This window comes from Elgaria multicarinata, chromosome 5 (genome assembly GCF_023053635.1).
Source record: "Elgaria multicarinata webbii isolate HBS135686 ecotype San Diego chromosome 5, rElgMul1.1.pri, whole genome shotgun sequence".
NCBI classification, from domain to species: domain Eukaryota; kingdom Metazoa; phylum Chordata; class Lepidosauria; order Squamata; family Anguidae; genus Elgaria; species Elgaria multicarinata.
The window spans coordinates 108,515,597-108,533,406 of record NC_086175.1 but is presented as its reverse complement, the minus strand read 5'-3'; the positions used below and the strand labels follow the sequence as shown (position 1 = coordinate 108,533,406).

Here is a 17,810-nt window from a genome sequence, read left to right as displayed (position 1 = left end):
TGAGAATTAAAAAGATAGAATAACAGCCCTGGGTGGGGGAGACAGATTGGGATAATAATGTTGGGGGAGTGAAGAACAATTTTCCCTAGTCAATATTTTCCTGATAATCCTCTTCCCAAAAGCTGATATCCAGAAATCATGTTTAGTTGGGCCCTAAATCCAAAATACTGACTGAATGGTTAGAGATGGGATTTTGATTTGTAGCCCCTTACCTGCATTTATCCACTATATGTTAAAAATAATAATTGACCAGTCCAAAATGTTACATTCTTTTCATTCATTTCAGTGGAATTGCTTGAGTTTATTATTCGATGAGTTGTATTTCAGGTAGGCAAAGTGAAGCCGCCTCCTAGATTAATATCTTTTAATGGCAGTGTCAAGTTTTCCAGGCTTCTTGTTAGGCAGAATAAGGTAGTATGTATCTTGAAAGATTAAAATAGAATACATATACTCACTGCTGGAAATCTTCTTTACTGGTTCTCTGTCTTTGGGACCTCTGTGTTAACATTTTTTCCTATAAAATTGGTTCTTAGACACAGCTGATTTCTTCTTTTTTATCATTGTTTCTGAACAGTATTTATTTGTACTAAAATCGAATTGGCTAATACAACTTGTCCATCTAGATGGCAAGTTATATATCATAAAAAGATTTAGTGCAGTGCATTTTTCTTTGCACAACGGAGAATGCTAATTCTTGTTTGTCAAGGACAAAAGCATGGAGAGTCTTGATCCTGGTTAGTAGCTCTACTTTAATTGCTAAGTGCAGAACAAAATATTTTGTGTTCATGCCATTGGAATGTTTTAGTAAACAGAAAGCTAGTTTTTTTCAGCCCGTCAAATCCAAGATGTCTTAAGTTGTATGGAATCTTCTGATGGGCACTTCAGTTCTGCAAACATTGGAGTAAATCCAGTAATTAAATTCTTGTTGAGCCATAGTTGAAGCTTTAACTTGCAAACACATGAAATAAAGTAGAAGTTCTGCGAAATCACATACATAGAGATAAGCAATTAAGATAAATATTCATACCCAGTGGCTTGGTTCACATAACACGACATCCTACACATAAGGCTGAGTATTGGTTAAGTGTGGTTTGTTGTTGAACCATGGGTTATTGTGTTGTGTGAATCCAGCTGTTTAAAAAGACTGTGGTTTGTTAACCAATAACAACCCACAAAGAAAACCTATAATTTATTGTTGGCTTATGAACGGTGGGTTGTTTGTGGTTTACAAACTATGGTTTGTTAGTGCTACAGGGTTCTGTCATAGCCCATGACTGGCATCCCTCAGAAACTGATTCTCCAGTGACAGTGACTCTGGAGAAGTATCTGAACCAGTTCATGATCCTTCTGAAATGGGGCCCACTGCCTCGGACCCATGTCTTGTCCGTGCAACCCCCAAGAGGTGCCACTGCCTTCTGACTCTGAGGAGAGGACACCAGACTCCACTAGTGAACAGGGAGGCCCCGGGGAGCAGTCCCCAACTGATCCCTCTGTCTCTTAAGGAGAAGCCAAAACTTGTAGGAAAAGGCTGCTGGGCCTTTAACAGCCAGATGCAACACCTGAAGGAGTGGAGTTTCCAGAGAGACTCTCCTGACCTGACTATAAAAAGCTACTAGTTTTTCCCAGACTCTGCTGGAGTAAGTTGTTAGATCTCTAGTTCCAGGATTGCTGAAACCTTCCCAGCCATCGGGACCACACTGAGCCTGAGCTGTTGCACAAGATGGATGACAGATTTCCTGATGGAAACCTGACAGGTTCACACAGCACAACAACAACAACCTGCATTCGACCCATACTCAACCTTGTGTGTAGGTGCCATGATATGTGAACCCAGTCATTTTGTCAGATGTAAATCTCATCACAGCTATATTTGAGACAAACCATTTTAACTGTATTGAGAGATTAATCATTATGCTTATTATAGGGCAGTGCTCTAACAAAATCAGGAACCTGCTGCAGCATAATTATTGGGCTGTACTTCTATATGAGATGTATGCTTATATGTTTATATGACGTCTATGCTCATGCCCTTCACCCAAATAACAGGGGTGGTTCTGGCCAATTTTAGTTCGATTGCACTAAATGAGTAATTAAATGAGTAATTGCTCATTTTCCTGTAGTGTCATGTAAACTGAACACCTACCTGCCTGGAAGGATTGGGCGCGCCTGGATTCATATATGGGCTTATTGACCAATAATGATTTAAGCTTATCCACTTGAATTGATTGACTCATATAAGGTGTCACTGCTCTCAGTATAAGTTTGTTCATATTTTAATCTCACCTTCAAAATGCTTCTCCTCTCTAGCCCTGTGTGTGGGTATATATCCATCAATGTCTGTTTCATGCATCCGATGAATTAGGCTCTAGGCTGCAAAAGCTATACCACAATAAATATGTTAATCTTCACTGTGCCACAGGACTGTTTTTTTGTTGAATGTAATTAATTGCTGTCACCTTCACATGTACAGGATGATGATAGGCCTATGATTGATGTCATGGACCAACTAAGTTCTTCTATTCTGGAAAGTTTCATTCATGTGGCCGTTTCGGATTCAGTAAGTACCTTCCCATTATCCCCGGCTTCTTGATGTTCACAGTGCGTATGTGCTAAATAAACAGAATCTATGCAATATTCAAAATAATTTCAGGAATGCAGAGACAAACATTATAGGTATGTTCAAAAATATTTTCTATTGCTTCAGGCACTGAATTTTATTATTCAGTAGAGCACAGATAATCTCTATAATCCACTGTTGCAGTTCCAGCACTTTGGCTTGTAATTGTAGCTCTATTGATATTTTCAGTTTCTAGCAGAAACTCAGGTATAATATAACTGTCAGCCCTATCCAAAACATTTCCAGGCATCCAGATTCAGATGTATTGTACACTCAGTCTGACTTGTTAATTTAATGGCTAGCTCCAATCCCTGCATCTATTGGATCCTCCATAGGAATAGAGCTCCTACTTAAACGGTTGTTAGATCAGGATGTATCAGCACAGTAATGGGGCATGCAGTAAATTAATTAAGTTAGTTTGGGAAGAAACAAAAAATAAGCCTTATTCAGTCTGATTTTGATCCATGCAGACTGAAGCATTCTGCCTACATGTGCTGAAAAAAATAGATGCACTGAAAGATAACATTTTGTTCTTTAAGTAAGAAGCATGTATGTTATTGCATTTTATGGGTTTATGTTTTGTTTTGTTAACTTCCAAGATAGTTCCAAGTATTAGGCAGCATAGAAATGTAATGACCCCAGAATGTACAATTGGTGCTTCGGCAAAATACAGTGTAAATTCTGTGTGTTTCCATTTCTCCCAAGCGAGATTTTGAAGCAGATGTCAGGCCTGGAAGGGCAGCTTACCAAGAAACTATAGAAAATGCATATCAGCCTCTGAGATAATATGATGATGGTGGTGATTATTATCTTTTTACCTCTTTCCACAGACAGCATTACCATTAACACATAATGTGGATTTGCAGTGGCTGGTAGAATGGAACGCGGTCCTTGTTAATAGCCATTATGATGTAAAAAGCCCTTCCCATGTCTGGATATTTGCACAGTCAGTCAAAGATCCTTGGGTTCTCTGCCTTTTCAGTTTTCTTAGACAAGAGAACTTACCAAAGCATTGTCCTACAGCTCTTAGCTATGCTTGGCCTTATGCTTTTACAAGGCTACAGCTGGTTATGCCATTGGTTGATCCAAAGTAAGTTCTGCTATTATTTCATTACTGCTGGATTCTCAAGCTTTTGTTAGATAGTTCGATCCATTCTATAGGTTGTATCCAGTATTAGTCTACCAACAGTCCTATTTCTTTCAATGGGTCTACTCTAAGGAGGACTAATACAAGCCCTATGATCTCAGGTTTTTATAATAAATCTATAGTCCAGGAAATTATCAGAATTATATACTTTTGAGATATAGTGAGACAGCATAGTGTTGCATTTGGGATATCTGCTTAAAAACCTTATTTATTTATTTATTTATTACACTTATATACCGCTCCCATAGCCAGGGCTCTCTGTGCGGTTTACAGAAATTCTAAAATTAAGATAAAAGCGAGTGTACAAAATTTGAAATTCTAAAACACAGAACATACACACATAAAGCATTAAAAACCGTTAAAAAACTAAACATGTGGGTGATTAAGATGTGCCGCCATATGCCTGGGCAAAGAGGAAAGTCTTAACCTTTTAGATTGTAAGCCTGTGGGCAGGGACTGTCAAGAAATACTTTTGTAAGCCTCCGTGAGAGCCTTTTTTGGCTGAATGGCGGCATAAAAATCCTTAAATAAATAAATAAATAAATAAAAATAAAGCTGGCGCCGGAAAGATAGCAGCATTGGCGCCAGGCGAGCCTAGTCAGGGAGATCATTCCATAGTCTGGGGGCCACCACCGAAAAGGCCCTGTCCCTTGTTGCCACACTCCGAGCCTCTCTGAGTAGGCACCTTGTCTCTCTGAGTAGGCACCTTGTCTCAGCTTTGGCTTCTATTAGTGGTATTGTGCAAATCTCTGTAAAATAATAATTGTGATGACTCATTTGCAGTGGGACTTACACAAATTAAGTTGCAAAGCACTTCTTTACATTTTACTATAGAAATAAAAACACAGAAGGCTTGTCTTTTGGTTGCAACTGTAGTAAAGGATATTGGAAGGTGCTTTATATCGAGTCATACCATTGATCCATCAAGCTCAAAATTGCCTTTGGTGATTAGCAGTGGCTGTCCAGGGTTTCAGAGAGGGATTCTTAAGCCTACCTGGTGATGCCAGGGATTGAATGTAGGCTCTTCTGCATACAAAGGATGTGCTGCACAACTGACCTACAGCTCTTTCTCCATAGTTGAATTCCATTTTTAGCTATATTGAACTCAATCAGCCCACTATTGTCGCTGCTGCTGCTGAACCGTTGTTGTTGTTGTCATTTATTTATTTATTTTATAGCTATTATTAGAAAATTATAAAACAAAATATTAGTAACTAATGTGTGAAACCAAAAAAAACCCCTGTTTATTTTAAACAATATTTCCAGCAGCCCTGTGAATGCAAAGAAAACCAGTACAGCAAGCAGTGGAGATCATTATGTAACTTTGTGGAGAAACTATCTTATTCTTTGCTTTGGAGTAGCAAAACCGAGTATTATGAGTCCTGGACATCTGCGTGTTTCAACTCCAGAGATCATGGCTACCACACCTGACGGTACTGTTAGTTATGATAACAAGGTAATGACATATTTCATTAAAATCACTTTGCCAGCATAAGAAAAATATATTGTGCAATATTCGTAGATACTGTGTAATCATGGCACAGTAGTCAAGCTTACTCTTTCAATTTATTCATTCCTTTATTTACTGTACTTTAAAACCACCCAATAATCCCTGGGTGGTGTACTATACATTAAAAACATAAAATGCAAACGTTAAAACAAAACAAAAAATAAGAAAAGCCCAGAATAAAACGAAGATAAAACCAGCAGCATAGAATAAAACCATCTCAGCACATAAAAAGATTCATATGGTGCATTCTTACCCGTAATGGATTTATTGGAGATTCCAAGGAGATGCTGCAATATATGTTCACAGTACATCCAAAACAGCTGTTTCCATAGCAAATAGCGCTGGGAAAGTTCTAGAGATATTGAAGAACTGGATTTGAGAACCATTGCCACTTGTTGGCAACTTTGGCCTGGATCAGTTTAGGGATCCTAATTCTCAATAATCACATCTGGCCAGCTTGGCTTCTTCCTCTCCTGCACCCACCCCCACCCAAATGAGTAGCCCATAGTTGAGTTGTCATACTGTGGCAGTGGGGGACTGCACAGGCCCAAAGCCTTAGTGGGTCAATTAAACTTTAATTAATTAGCATTATGTAGCTCAGGGGTGGCATTTTGTTTTCACTGACAGTGGTAACTATATTTCTTCAATTATGTTCAAATATCATATTCTGATTAAAGTCTCTTCTAAAATGTTTAGAGACCAATTTTTGCCTTGTAGAGATTACTCTAGTATTCCCAGTGGTATTATCAACTTAGTTTGTGCTACTTTGGACATTCTTTTTTTCCCGTATCAAGGTCGCAGAGACTCTCTGCCAAGATGCCTTTTGTGGCGAGGAGTAAAAATGGGAAGTATGTTAATCTGTTTATACATGCATACCATTTGTGTGACAAATGCAGATTTCTCCTGGTTGTTTCTGGTAGAAGTCTAAAATGTTCCACAGCTTGGGCTAGGTATATAACAAAGCCATGCACCCTTTTGCAGTCTTACAGTCATCTTATGGCTGAGTAGAAAAAGGCAAGCTCTTTTTCTGTAGCTGGTACTTCTTTTGATTCCACCACCCTTTTCAGCTGCCTGCATTGAAGTGTTTTGTTGAGCACATAGCATGTCCAGCCTGAAGAATGACTGGATGGTCCCCTCACCTGGTTTGGTCGTGATTTCCCACTGTTGTACCTCAGTAGCAACAGAGGGAGAAGAAGCACTTTTCCAGCCATTTGACTTGTGAGCAAATTGGCACCACACCCGCCCCTTCTCTTCAGAACAAGGGGGAAGTAATCAAGAGGAGAAACCTCTGACACTTACCTGTTCTGAAAGGGGCTGGGGGTAGTGAGGTTTGCAGCCTTGCAATTGACAATTTGTTGGGTCAAAGAACTCAGGTGTGTCCTACAACACTGTTAAGTCTTTCAGTCAGGCAATCTAGTTTTGCGACCAGCCATTGCCCAACACATACACAATTAGGAATTATTATTATTATTATTATTATTATTAATATTAATATTAACATTTATATACTGCCCCATAGCCGAAGCTCTCTGGGAGGTTTACAAAGATTAACAATAATAATTATTTTAATAATTATAATATTATTCTTCAAACATCATACACCTGAAAAGCAGACAGCAACCTTGACAGAGAACAAGAGGCTGGCCAAAGGTAATCCAAGGCTAACGAGGGCATGATAAGTAGCCTGAAGCAAGTGCCCTTTCCTAATTCCGGCTCTGCAACCAAAATACGAATTGCCAGTCAGCCTGGATGATACAAAAGAAGAAGGCATCAGGGGATGCTGGGAGTATCCTGCTACAAAAATTTCAGGATCACAGGGGTAAATTGTTCCAGAGACCCTCTCAGACTCCTGCCATTTGGTCCTGCCTTGTAGGTGTCTTTTTAATTCATCAGTAACACCTATAACATTAGTGTATGCTTTGTAGTCTGTAATTTTTCATGTTGCCTTAATAATTATATCTGTTAAAAATGTTTTTGTTTTATTTTTAGGCTATAGGAACTCCATCTGTTGGTGTACTGTTAAAACAACTTGTGCCTTTGATGAGACTTGAAAGTATAGAAATTACTGAGTCACTTGTATTGGGCTTTGGAAGAACAAATTCTCTTGTTTTCAGGTATTTATACAGCATGAGTTTGTCATGGTTCAGGTTTGCTTCGCTGTTAGCGTAATAAAATGTCAATGGTGATTGCATATTATCTTGGGAAGACAGAATGAATTGGAAAGGAACTTTAAACTGCATGAATAGAAATTCAAAAATATAAGTGATAAACATTTTGGAAGGATTACCGTGTGGTGCCTTCTGATAAATCTTAGAAGAATGCATTAATAAAATTGCTTTATTGCATCATTTTTATAAGCAATAGCTATTTTTTTCATAACTATTTTGGACATCAGTTGCATCTGAGGAAGTAGACAATGTCCAGGAGAGCTTATACCTGAATATATTTGTTAGTCTTTAAGGTGACATTAGACTCTTTGTTGTTTTTGCTGCAACAGACTAACACAGTATTTTGTTTTTAATGTAGGGAATTAGTTGAAGAACTTCATCCACTAATGAAAGAAGCATTAGAGAGAAGACCAGAGGTTGGTTGATAGAAAGGCTTAAGGACATGTGTAACAGACAAAAAATACATAACAGTAGGAGATGGAGGAAGAACTACTGTCAATTGAAAGTGTCATGAATTTGTGATCTGGCATTTGTTCTAGTAATTGTGTATAAATGTACCTAAAATTACATTATTTAAATGTGAAACAACTATTCATGATGATTTAAGGCAAGGGCAGGGCACTGTTTTGGGTGTGGTGGCTGGAATACCCCCCACCAGACTCCCTTGTGGGCCAAATGATGTCAGGGAGAGGGCCCCAGCCCCATGACATCTGGGGGTCCTTGGCTGACATGCCAGATGGTGCGCCTCCAGCTAGTGCTTCTTTCCATGCAAGCTTTTCCCAGCTGGAGAAAACCTGGACAGGGAGAAGCCCAACTCCCAGTCGGAGGGCCAGCCTCGTGAGCCAAACTTGGCCTACAGTCAAGAGGTTCTCCAAAACGAGTTTAAAGTATTTAAGATTGTTTCATGTGATGTAAATTACAATCCCTCTGCTTCTTAATTAACTAAAAAGCTCTGAAGAGGTTGAAAAGTTTTCTTCTTCCTTACATGCAAGGAAGTTTACCTCACTGTGAAGATGTAAGGAAGAGAGAAACATCTCAGAATGGAGCTACTGCTCCTCCTAAATAAATTGATTCAAGTGGATGAGCCAAAGCAGTGAACAATTTGAATGAAAAGTATTATTTGACCATGATGTTGAAGCTGAAGGACATGACTTGGGGAAATATCCAAGCAGGCCATTGCACAAATAGGAGCCACTAGTGATTCTGTTCTGCAAGTGTTGTCTGCCACTTGCACCACTGGGATGAGATGCTTTCTCTAAGAACTGAAAACGAGTGAAAATGCTAGTTTCTGGAATGGGGCAGGTTGGCAGAGTTCGCATAAGGAAGCTCCATCAACATGTCCTGATCCAGAATTGAGTGTTTCTGCTTGTTTGGGGGGCTTCCTTAAGGTAGTGCTAAATTCCAGTTGCACAAATGGTAGGTGCTGCTTGCAGAATTTAATCAACGGTAGGATCCATTTACGTAATGGAATCAGTGGTAGGTCCCGCTTGCGGAGCAGGCTATTTGGACACTGCCCAGCAGAAACACAGTCATAGCTTTTTCAGAAGCTAAAATGAAATTCCCAAGTAATGCTTATTTCTCCCCCCAAGCTTCTCCAGTGTATATATTTTTAACTTCTCCCTTTTCTATAAGTATTGCTCTGATTGAACAAAAACTTTAAAACAGGGAGGAACACTGGTATCTCTGATAGTAAAAGATTTTGGAAAATATAGCTGTGACCATAAGTGCAGACATATTTTCCTTCTTTCAAGGTTCAATAGTTTCTTGCAGGAAATTGTCTGCCATCTACAGTGTTGTTTATATGAGCTAGTCAAGAAGTTCAAATTATGCAACACTTATCTGTGTCTCTTTAAACATTGATTCTGAGCCCAGACTTGATTAGATCTTGTTTTTAAGACCTGCAGCTGTATAATAGATGTAATTAATACTGCCCTCTTTTTCTGCAACACAGAATAAGAAGCGACGTGAGCGACGAGATCTGCTGCGGTTACAGCTACTGCGAATTTTTGAATTACTTGCCGATGCTGGTGTGATAAGTGATAGGTAGGCTATAGCTTTCCAAATGGAAGAATGTCCTATGACAATGCTGATTATATCTCTGATTATAGTAATTTCTTGGAGGATTGGTAAAGTTGGCACATTTTTATACCTAACTGTTGGATACCTTCTTTGTACATTCTTGGAAGTGATATTTTAAATGTTATAGGTTGTGATCTACCAACCACAGTTCTTATTTTATCTGAATGGTTCCTTAATACGTTCTACTTTTCTTTGCCATAGTACGAATGGAGCCTTGGAGCGGGATACCTTAGCACTTGGAGCCTTGTTCTTAGAATATGTTGACCTGACCCGCATGTTGTTGGAAGCTGAAAATGATAAAGAAGTTGAAATTCTTAAAGACATGAGAGCTCATTTTAGTGCAATGATTGCTAACTTGATTCAGTGTGTGCCAGGTATGGAGATATGATAATCATGTAAATTACAGAACCACAAAGATGAAATGCAAGGGTGGTGTTTGACAAAAGCATGGCAGGGGTTGTTGGGTATAGAGGAGGAGGCTGTTCCATAGAGTGGCTGAGAATACAGAACTCAGAGAAGATGCTAAGAGAAAATGTGACACAAATGAAGTTAAATAGAACACGGAGAGCAAGAAAGGAAACCAGGGGAGAGTCAAATACCAGTAATCAATGTAGAAAGCGTAGGAAGTCTACAATTCAACAAATCCTGTTTTATCTGTCACATTGTTCTTATAATTGTTATTATTACATATATTTGGACATATAATGTAAAGACTAGGGACTTTTGAAGCCCGTATGATCTATGATGTTCACCAATGACAGTTGTCATTGATGATCAATTTGACATATAGCCCATCAAGCCAGAATACTTGTATTTGAATTATTCCACCCTGTTTAAGCAAATGAACTCTAAAGGCAGCTTTACATGTTGCAAAATGTCTACATAGGGCACATGTTCATGTAGGAATTACAGTAAAACAATAATATGTTGACCGTTACATGAAACTAGTGCGAATGTGTGCATTTTGGTGTTGTGCATGCAGTGAAAAACCCAAATAAGCTACCATTTACACTTGACATCTGACGTCAAGTGTAATTCTTAACCTGTGTAGGAATTTTATAATATAAAATTACCCTAAATTGGCCTGCATCCTAGTAGCTCATTATTACTGGTTTGTGACTGCCAGTTGGTTATTATAGGAACTGCAAAGGAACAGTTGGCTTTCATCTCTAGAAAACTAGCTTCTGTCAAGCAAAGTGATCATTGATTTTTCTTGTAGCACAGGCTTAATTTAGCTATGGTTACATTCCCTGTGCACTGAAAGATTGCTTTGCAAATTGAATGTATTCCATTTATTGAGACAGTATAAGAGGCCCAGATGTTGGCAATCTTCAGAGTTCTATGTTCACTGAAAAATTCCATTAGATCCATCTCATTGCCTACAAGGCATTAAACCCCGCTGTGCTGAGTGATGCATGGGCTCTAATGCATGCCTGCCATCTGAAACAACGAGGCAGCTATCTTCTTACAAGGATTTCTCTCAACATTAGTAAGGAACTTTCCATTTTACCCATTCCACAATCCTCTTATTCCAAGTTTATCTAAATAAAAGTTTCTAAAGTTTTAATTGTTTCGTAAGCCACCTTGAGTGACATTTTTTGACAGAACGGGATATAAATCAAACAAGGAAAGGAAAGGAACCTCTCGTGCAAGCACTTGAGTCATTGCTGACTCCTAGAGGGACGCCTGCTTTCACTGATGTTTTCTTGGCAGACTTTGTAGTGGGGTGGTTTGCCATTGCCTTCCCCCATCGCAGTTACCTTTCCTCCAGCTAGCTGGGTACTCATTTTACTGACCTCAGAAGGATGGAAGGCTGAGTCGACCTGAGCCAGCTGCCTGAGAACCAGCTTCCGCTGGGATCGAACTCAGGCTGTGGGGAGAGTTTCGGCTGCAGTAACTGCCGCTTACCACTCTGCACCACATAAGGCTCTATAAATCAAACAAACAAAGGGTATAAATCAAATAAATAAATATAGTTTCAAAAATAACTTTTCCTGTTTTTCGAATAAGATTATTCTTAGATTATAGGATTATTTTTAGATTCAATATAGCTTTCATTTTAAGCCTATTTGGATCCTCAAAACATGATGTCCATAAGTCTGTTCAAATCCTGTGCACAGCAGGGGTTGGAATCTCCCTGGTGAACTTTCCTAGGGTACCAATGTCCACTCCCACCTGGCATTTGCACATTGCAGTTGATATTGGCATCGGAACTGGATTGTGTAAACCACAATGCACATAGGTCCTATCCATATAATCTGTGTGTCTCAACATCATTCAATTCAACATTGAAATGCACGTCTTGTGTAGACAGGGGCCTAATCTACATCAAGCAGGATAGTGTACTATGAAAGTGGTATGGTATGTGTCAATGGACCCCAACAATTGTCAGTGTACTTCAATACCACTATAAAGCAGTAGTGTGGCTCCTGCCTTTTATATACCACTTTCATACCACTTCCATAGTGCAATATCCTGCTTGGTGTAGATTGGGTCAGGGTCTACTTCATCCTGGCTGGGAATTATAGGAGTTGCAGTCTTTTGCATCAGAATTTTGCTTGCTTTTTTCTTTAGCTAAATAATTAACAAACCTAATTGTATGTTCCTTCCCTCAGTTCATCATAGGAGGTTTCTTTTCCCTCAACAAAGCTTGAGGCACCATCTCTTCATCTTGTTTAGTCAATGGGCTGGACCTTTCAGTATCATGTTTACACCGCTGGATCGTTACAGTGATAGAAACCATCAGATTACGAGATACCAGTATTGTGCTTTAAAGGTACGTCATGATTCCATCCACTGCATAAAAGTTCCCATGCTAGTTCAACTATTTTTAAACTTCAAAAATGAAAAAAGGAGAAATGTTGGGCTTTATTGTATCATAAATAATATGTCTTTCTTTTTCCAAAAATAAATGCCTACAGTATTTTTCCTGTGGCTTTGTCAATTTTTGACCAAGATTGATTTTGGTACTGTTGAGAGTGTGGGAAATTGGCATCCTAAACACATTTGTTTTAATGCAGCAGTCATCTATTTCTGAATTCTAGATGCATATTTTGAAAACTGGTCTAAATATTTTTCCACTGAAAAATAATATGAGGCAGTTGTCTGTCTTGCAAACAGGAAACTACTATTCCTGCGACTTCTACTGAATGGCTATTCTCATACCAACAGTGTGCTAGGGGCTGATTCTTTTGTCAAAATGAGATGAGTAAGTCAGACTTGGAAGTGGGAGCCTCTTTGATTACTATGTAGGAGGGATGTGTTGGAGAAAATTGAGTTCATGTAAGATGAGAGTCGATTGTTTCAGATCATAGGGGGATATAACAAGTGAGGGAAGTCATAAGAAATAAGAACAGCTTTGCTGGAATAAACCAAGAGTCTGTCTAGTTCAGTTTTCCATTTACACAGTGGCCAACCAGTTGATTGTGGGAAACCCACGAGTAGGACATGAGTGCAAATAGCACCCAGATAAATAAGTCTTTTTTTATTATTTAAATGATATGTTGGCCAGGGTGGTGCTGGGATATTTTTAGCACAATATTTTTTTATAATGACTAAAGCACCAATATATACATCACTCTTTCTGTAGTAGCCCTTTGACATCTCCATTGATACATTGCTTGACATGTTGCATTGTGTTTAGATTCTGCAATGATCCTGGGCAACGCATTGAAATAAGCAATAAAAAATGTATTAAACATAGTTGCATTTGTATAATGAGCCTCTATCTTTCTGTTATTAGGCAATGTCAGCTGTACTATGCTGCGGTCCAGTATTTGACAATGTGGGGCTCTCTCCTGATGGCTATCTGTACAAATGGCTTGATAATATTTTAGCTTGTCAAGACTTACGGGTGAGTAATGCAGTAACAATACACACTTTTAAAATTATTTTGAATGTATTCATTGAATGCAGTCCAGTTGAAGATAGTGTGGCTTCATTGTTTGCCTAACAAACAGCTGTATCTAAGCAGCGGATGTACAAGCACTAACAATAAGATGCCATTATCACCACTGTTGAAGTAGTGAAAAGATCTGTATTATTTTTGTTTCAAGACATCTACCTTTATATGGTTAATTAATTTAACTTTCTCCTGGGAAATAATCTAGGCATTCAAAAAGGTTAAGGGCAATATGATCTCAGTATGTGCGCGCCTTTCTGTTTGAAGTCTTCCCATCCCACATACCACCACCTGATTGCAGGCCGTGTGAAATGCAAATGCAAAAGCACCCCTGGCTTACTTGAAATAGCAGATGGTGAATCAAATCAATGTTAGTAGTGGGCAGATATCTGGAGGAAGGCCCAAAAGGGGGTACTACCTTTAGGAGAAATAAGGCCAGTGACGTGGAAGACCAGTGTTTTCCTTGAATACCTGCCACATTAAATGTTCCTGAACCTGTTTTAAAAGGCTCTCATGGTAACCGTTTAACAGTGGTTTCTGTGTCTATAAATGGAGCATTTTGTATGTGCTTGGAATTAAATGTGAAAATAAGTTCACTCACTTTTCATAACTTATTCTACATCCAAGGTTTAAGACTTGGCATAAGCTTGGAATATTTGGGGGAAGAGAAGGATGCCAAGAATTGCATGGGGAGAAGGAAGGCATGGGAAGAGGAGATAGCTAACTAATAGGATTAGAGAAATACAAAATTGTAGATGAAGGTAAAGGTATCCCAGTGGCCAATCAGTGGAAGCTTTGCCTAGATCTCTTGTTCATGTGCTTCTGTGGTTTTTTGTACAATCATAAGAGCTGCAAACCTTTGAAGACATGGAGAACTCCTCCTCCAAACTCTTATATACATTGTGCTGTGCTCCGACATAGGCAATTTAGGCTCAATTTACTGCAAAGAATTGCAGTACCTTGGAACATTTAAACCAGCTTAGCTGGTGGTGAAATTCCATATATGTCTATTTTAAAAAAACTCCCATTGAGTTAAATGGGGCTTACTCTCATTGTATTGAATAGGCCACATCTTCCCAATAAGATATAGGTAAATAGATTGGGCTGATAGGGAGGTTACATTTAGGGCAAAGATGACAACAGAGGTGCTAGATGTAGGTTTAGAAAATACTAATAGTATAGAAAGAATGGGTAGAGAGAGATTGCAGTCCCTCATACAGTACATATCTTCAGCCTATTGAATTGGCAGTAGGTTCAGACCATAAAGTGCTTTCTCCCCACAGTACTAAATAGCTTTATGGAGTTCATTACTACAAATGCATGAATACCATTACTTGGAAGGTTTCAAAAAAGGATTAGACAGATTCATGGAGAATAAAGCAAAAAACTTATATAACCCTGCTTGGAAGTAAGTTACATTGAACTCAGTGGGATGTACTACAAATAATGTCCAGGATTATTCATCACACACACACATACATACACACACACACACACACACACACACACACACACATCACAATGGCAGAATAGTTCATATTACCAGATGCTGGATAAAGCTAATGGTTCAATGAAAATGTCAACCCAGTGTGCAGCTGCTGTAAAAAAGGCAAATTCCGTGTTAGGCATAATTAGATACAGAATTGAGGATCAAACTGCCAATATCATACTGCCTTTATACAAGTCTATACTGCAACCACACTTGGAATATTGTCTACAGTTCTGGTCATCATACTTAAAAAAAGACATTGTAGAACTGGAAAAAGGGCAGCTAAAATTATCCAGGTGCTGGAACGTCTCCCCTATGAGGGAAGGTTACCAACAGCTGGGGTTGTTTAGCTTTGAAAAAAGGAGAGTAAGGGAAGACAAGCTAGAGATGTATACAGAGACTCTCTCTCTCTCTCTCTCTCTCTCTCTCTCTCTCTCTCTCTCTCTCTCTCTCTCTCTCTCTCTCTCTCTCTCTCCGGGGTCATCCCATGAAGCTGATTAGTGGGAAGATGCTTTGAATTAATGATGCAAATATTATATGTGTTATTTCAAGACACTATGCCATTCTCCGTGTATTCAGGTTCATCAGCTTGGCTATGAAGTTGTCGTCTTGTTGCTGGAGTTAAATCCTGACCAAGTAAACCTCTTCAACTGGGCTATAGACAGGTGTTATACTGGATCATACCAACTTGCTTCAGGATGCTTCAAAGCCATTGCAACTGTGTGTGGAAGCAGGTATCAATAATTCTTAAAGTAGGAAATGTTTGGAGCTTGCCTTTTGAAAAAGGATCAGTGTGTTTAAAACAGCGATATTTTAAATAACCCTAGAACCTTTGGATAGGAATAGACTTAAATTCTGTGGAATTTGATGGGAACGTTAAAAGGCTCACTTATAATCTCAAGCGTATTCGGTAAGTGTCGCGTCTAGGATATTCATGCCCTGGAGATGATAGAACAAAAGCAAGTGACTGGAAATGAATAAATATGTGTTTAAGCAGAAGGTCTAAAGCTATGTAATCCACATTTCCACTTTCCCTGTAAGATAGACACCTCTGTACCTTGGTGCCATACTGGAGAAAAGAACAGAGACCAGGTGTGACATGTTTGCAGCACTTACTGCATTTACTTTCTTTGCAAAAATGCTAGCATTGTATGAATACCACCACGAGTGTTGAAATATGCTGAACTGCATGGAGAATTAAAACAATTATAGACAAAGCGGTGTACGAACGAGAAGCAATATACGTAGAAGTAACCACCACATTTTTTTATTCTAAATTGCAATCTAGTTCTGGGCAACTAAGGTGAAAGGAGCTGATGATCTGTGATCCCCAAGTAACTGAGTGTTGATTTACAAGATGGCTTTTCTCTCAGCCTCTGTGACTTTTTGCAGTAGAATCTGAATCCATCGTATAGTGGTTATCTAAGATCCCCATGGAGTAGGAAAATCATGGGCACATGTTCAGATATCACTCTAATCGCTTGTTATATTCATCAATTTCTACCTCCAAGAGCACCACTTATAGGTTTATGTGTACTGTATGTGTTCCAGGGGGATAATAACCCTTTTTAGCTTCACTCTAATACACTCCAGAAGCCATCCAACTTTTTATAAATGCCTCACTCATCATGGAAGTAGCATCACAATCATCATCCATAAGAAGCCAGCCATGTGCAAAAAGGATGAACATTTTCCTGGCTTCTTCTTTGGCTGGAGAAACAACACTAACAGAACAGCTTGAACCATCAGTAGTAGGGTGTCACTTAGGGTGCAAACCTATGCATATTTAGACAGAAAAAGTCCTACAACTTCCAGGAGTTGCTGGGAGTTGTAAGACTTTTTCTATCAAAACATGCATAGGATTGCACACTTAATTATGGTTTCCTTTGTTCCACAACACCCTAATATGAACTGGCTGGCTTCATCTTGGAGCTCCTGTAGAACATTTCTCTAACCAAATAACCAAAAGCTAAATACTGTAGTAATACAATAAATGAAACCAACACACCTCAGGGGTTTCCCTCTCCCATGCAGTAACATTCTTTACATTTATGCCTGTTTTACAGCAGCTTGTTTAGACTGAGAAAATCTGAAAGTTGAGTGTCTGCAGTTGGGTACCTGATCCAAATGTTATTTGTTGAAATAAATATCTTGACTGCTTTAAGTTGTGTATTCTGAGATTCTAATGCAAGTGCAGAAAAAACACATGTGGTATTGGGTGCTTAGATGTATAGTGATTTAGGCTCAGGGTGTAAATTGTTAGCATTTGTAAATAACTTTAAACTATGAGAATTAGCTATCCTTCAGAACCATCGTTTGAGAAAGATTTATCATCCTTATATTTCAGAGTATGAAACTGAATGTGTACTGATGACATTTGATATAGTTCATTGCTTTATTTGACAGATTGGTTTATTGATTATTCTGTGTTGCTATGAGTGTGCGTGTGTGTGTGCGCATGCACTTGCGTGAAAAAGTAGGTGAGAATTTTTATTTTTAAAATATAAAGAATCTCTTTGAAATGATCACATGTATTTGTTCTTCCAGGAACTACCCTTTTGATATTGTGACACTTTTAAATCTAGTCTTGTTTAAAGCATCCGACACCAATAGAGAGATCTATGAAATTTCCATGCAACTCATGCAGGCATGTATGAAATAAATTTTTAAATCCTTTAAAACCATATGGAAAAGCAAAGAACTGTATAGCTTCCCTTGTACTTATCAGTGCATTATGTGTTTGTTTTTGTCCTTTGTAATCTAGTATGAAAATATTGCAACAACCATTTGTATACAACTATAATGCTATAGAATTGGAATGTACAAAGGAGGGGAGTAAGGAGGTGGCGAGGGGACAAGGGAGGGTTCTGGCTAACAGGTTGACAATTTATTTTCAATT

At 38.7% G+C, this 17,810-nt stretch overlaps 1 protein-coding gene across 1 annotated transcript in view; it reads left to right on the top strand.

Annotated features, from left to right (window-relative positions):
- Window positions 1–17,810, top strand: part of FRY (FRY microtubule binding protein) — a 204,394-nt gene that overhangs the window by 103,722 nt on the left and 82,862 nt on the right. The window contains exons 20-30 of the mRNA XM_063126983.1: window positions 2,471–2,557; window positions 3,448–3,707; window positions 5,031–5,220; window positions 7,264–7,388; window positions 7,801–7,858; window positions 9,394–9,485; window positions 9,723–9,895; window positions 12,137–12,297; window positions 13,264–13,374; window positions 15,491–15,645; window positions 17,459–17,558. Coding sequence (XP_062983053.1) covers window positions 2,471–2,557; window positions 3,448–3,707; window positions 5,031–5,220; window positions 7,264–7,388; window positions 7,801–7,858; window positions 9,394–9,485; window positions 9,723–9,895; window positions 12,137–12,297; window positions 13,264–13,374; window positions 15,491–15,645; window positions 17,459–17,558 — 1,512 coding nt within the window. The remainder of the gene's footprint in view (window positions 1–2,470; window positions 2,558–3,447; window positions 3,708–5,030; window positions 5,221–7,263; window positions 7,389–7,800; window positions 7,859–9,393; window positions 9,486–9,722; window positions 9,896–12,136; window positions 12,298–13,263; window positions 13,375–15,490; window positions 15,646–17,458; window positions 17,559–17,810) is intronic.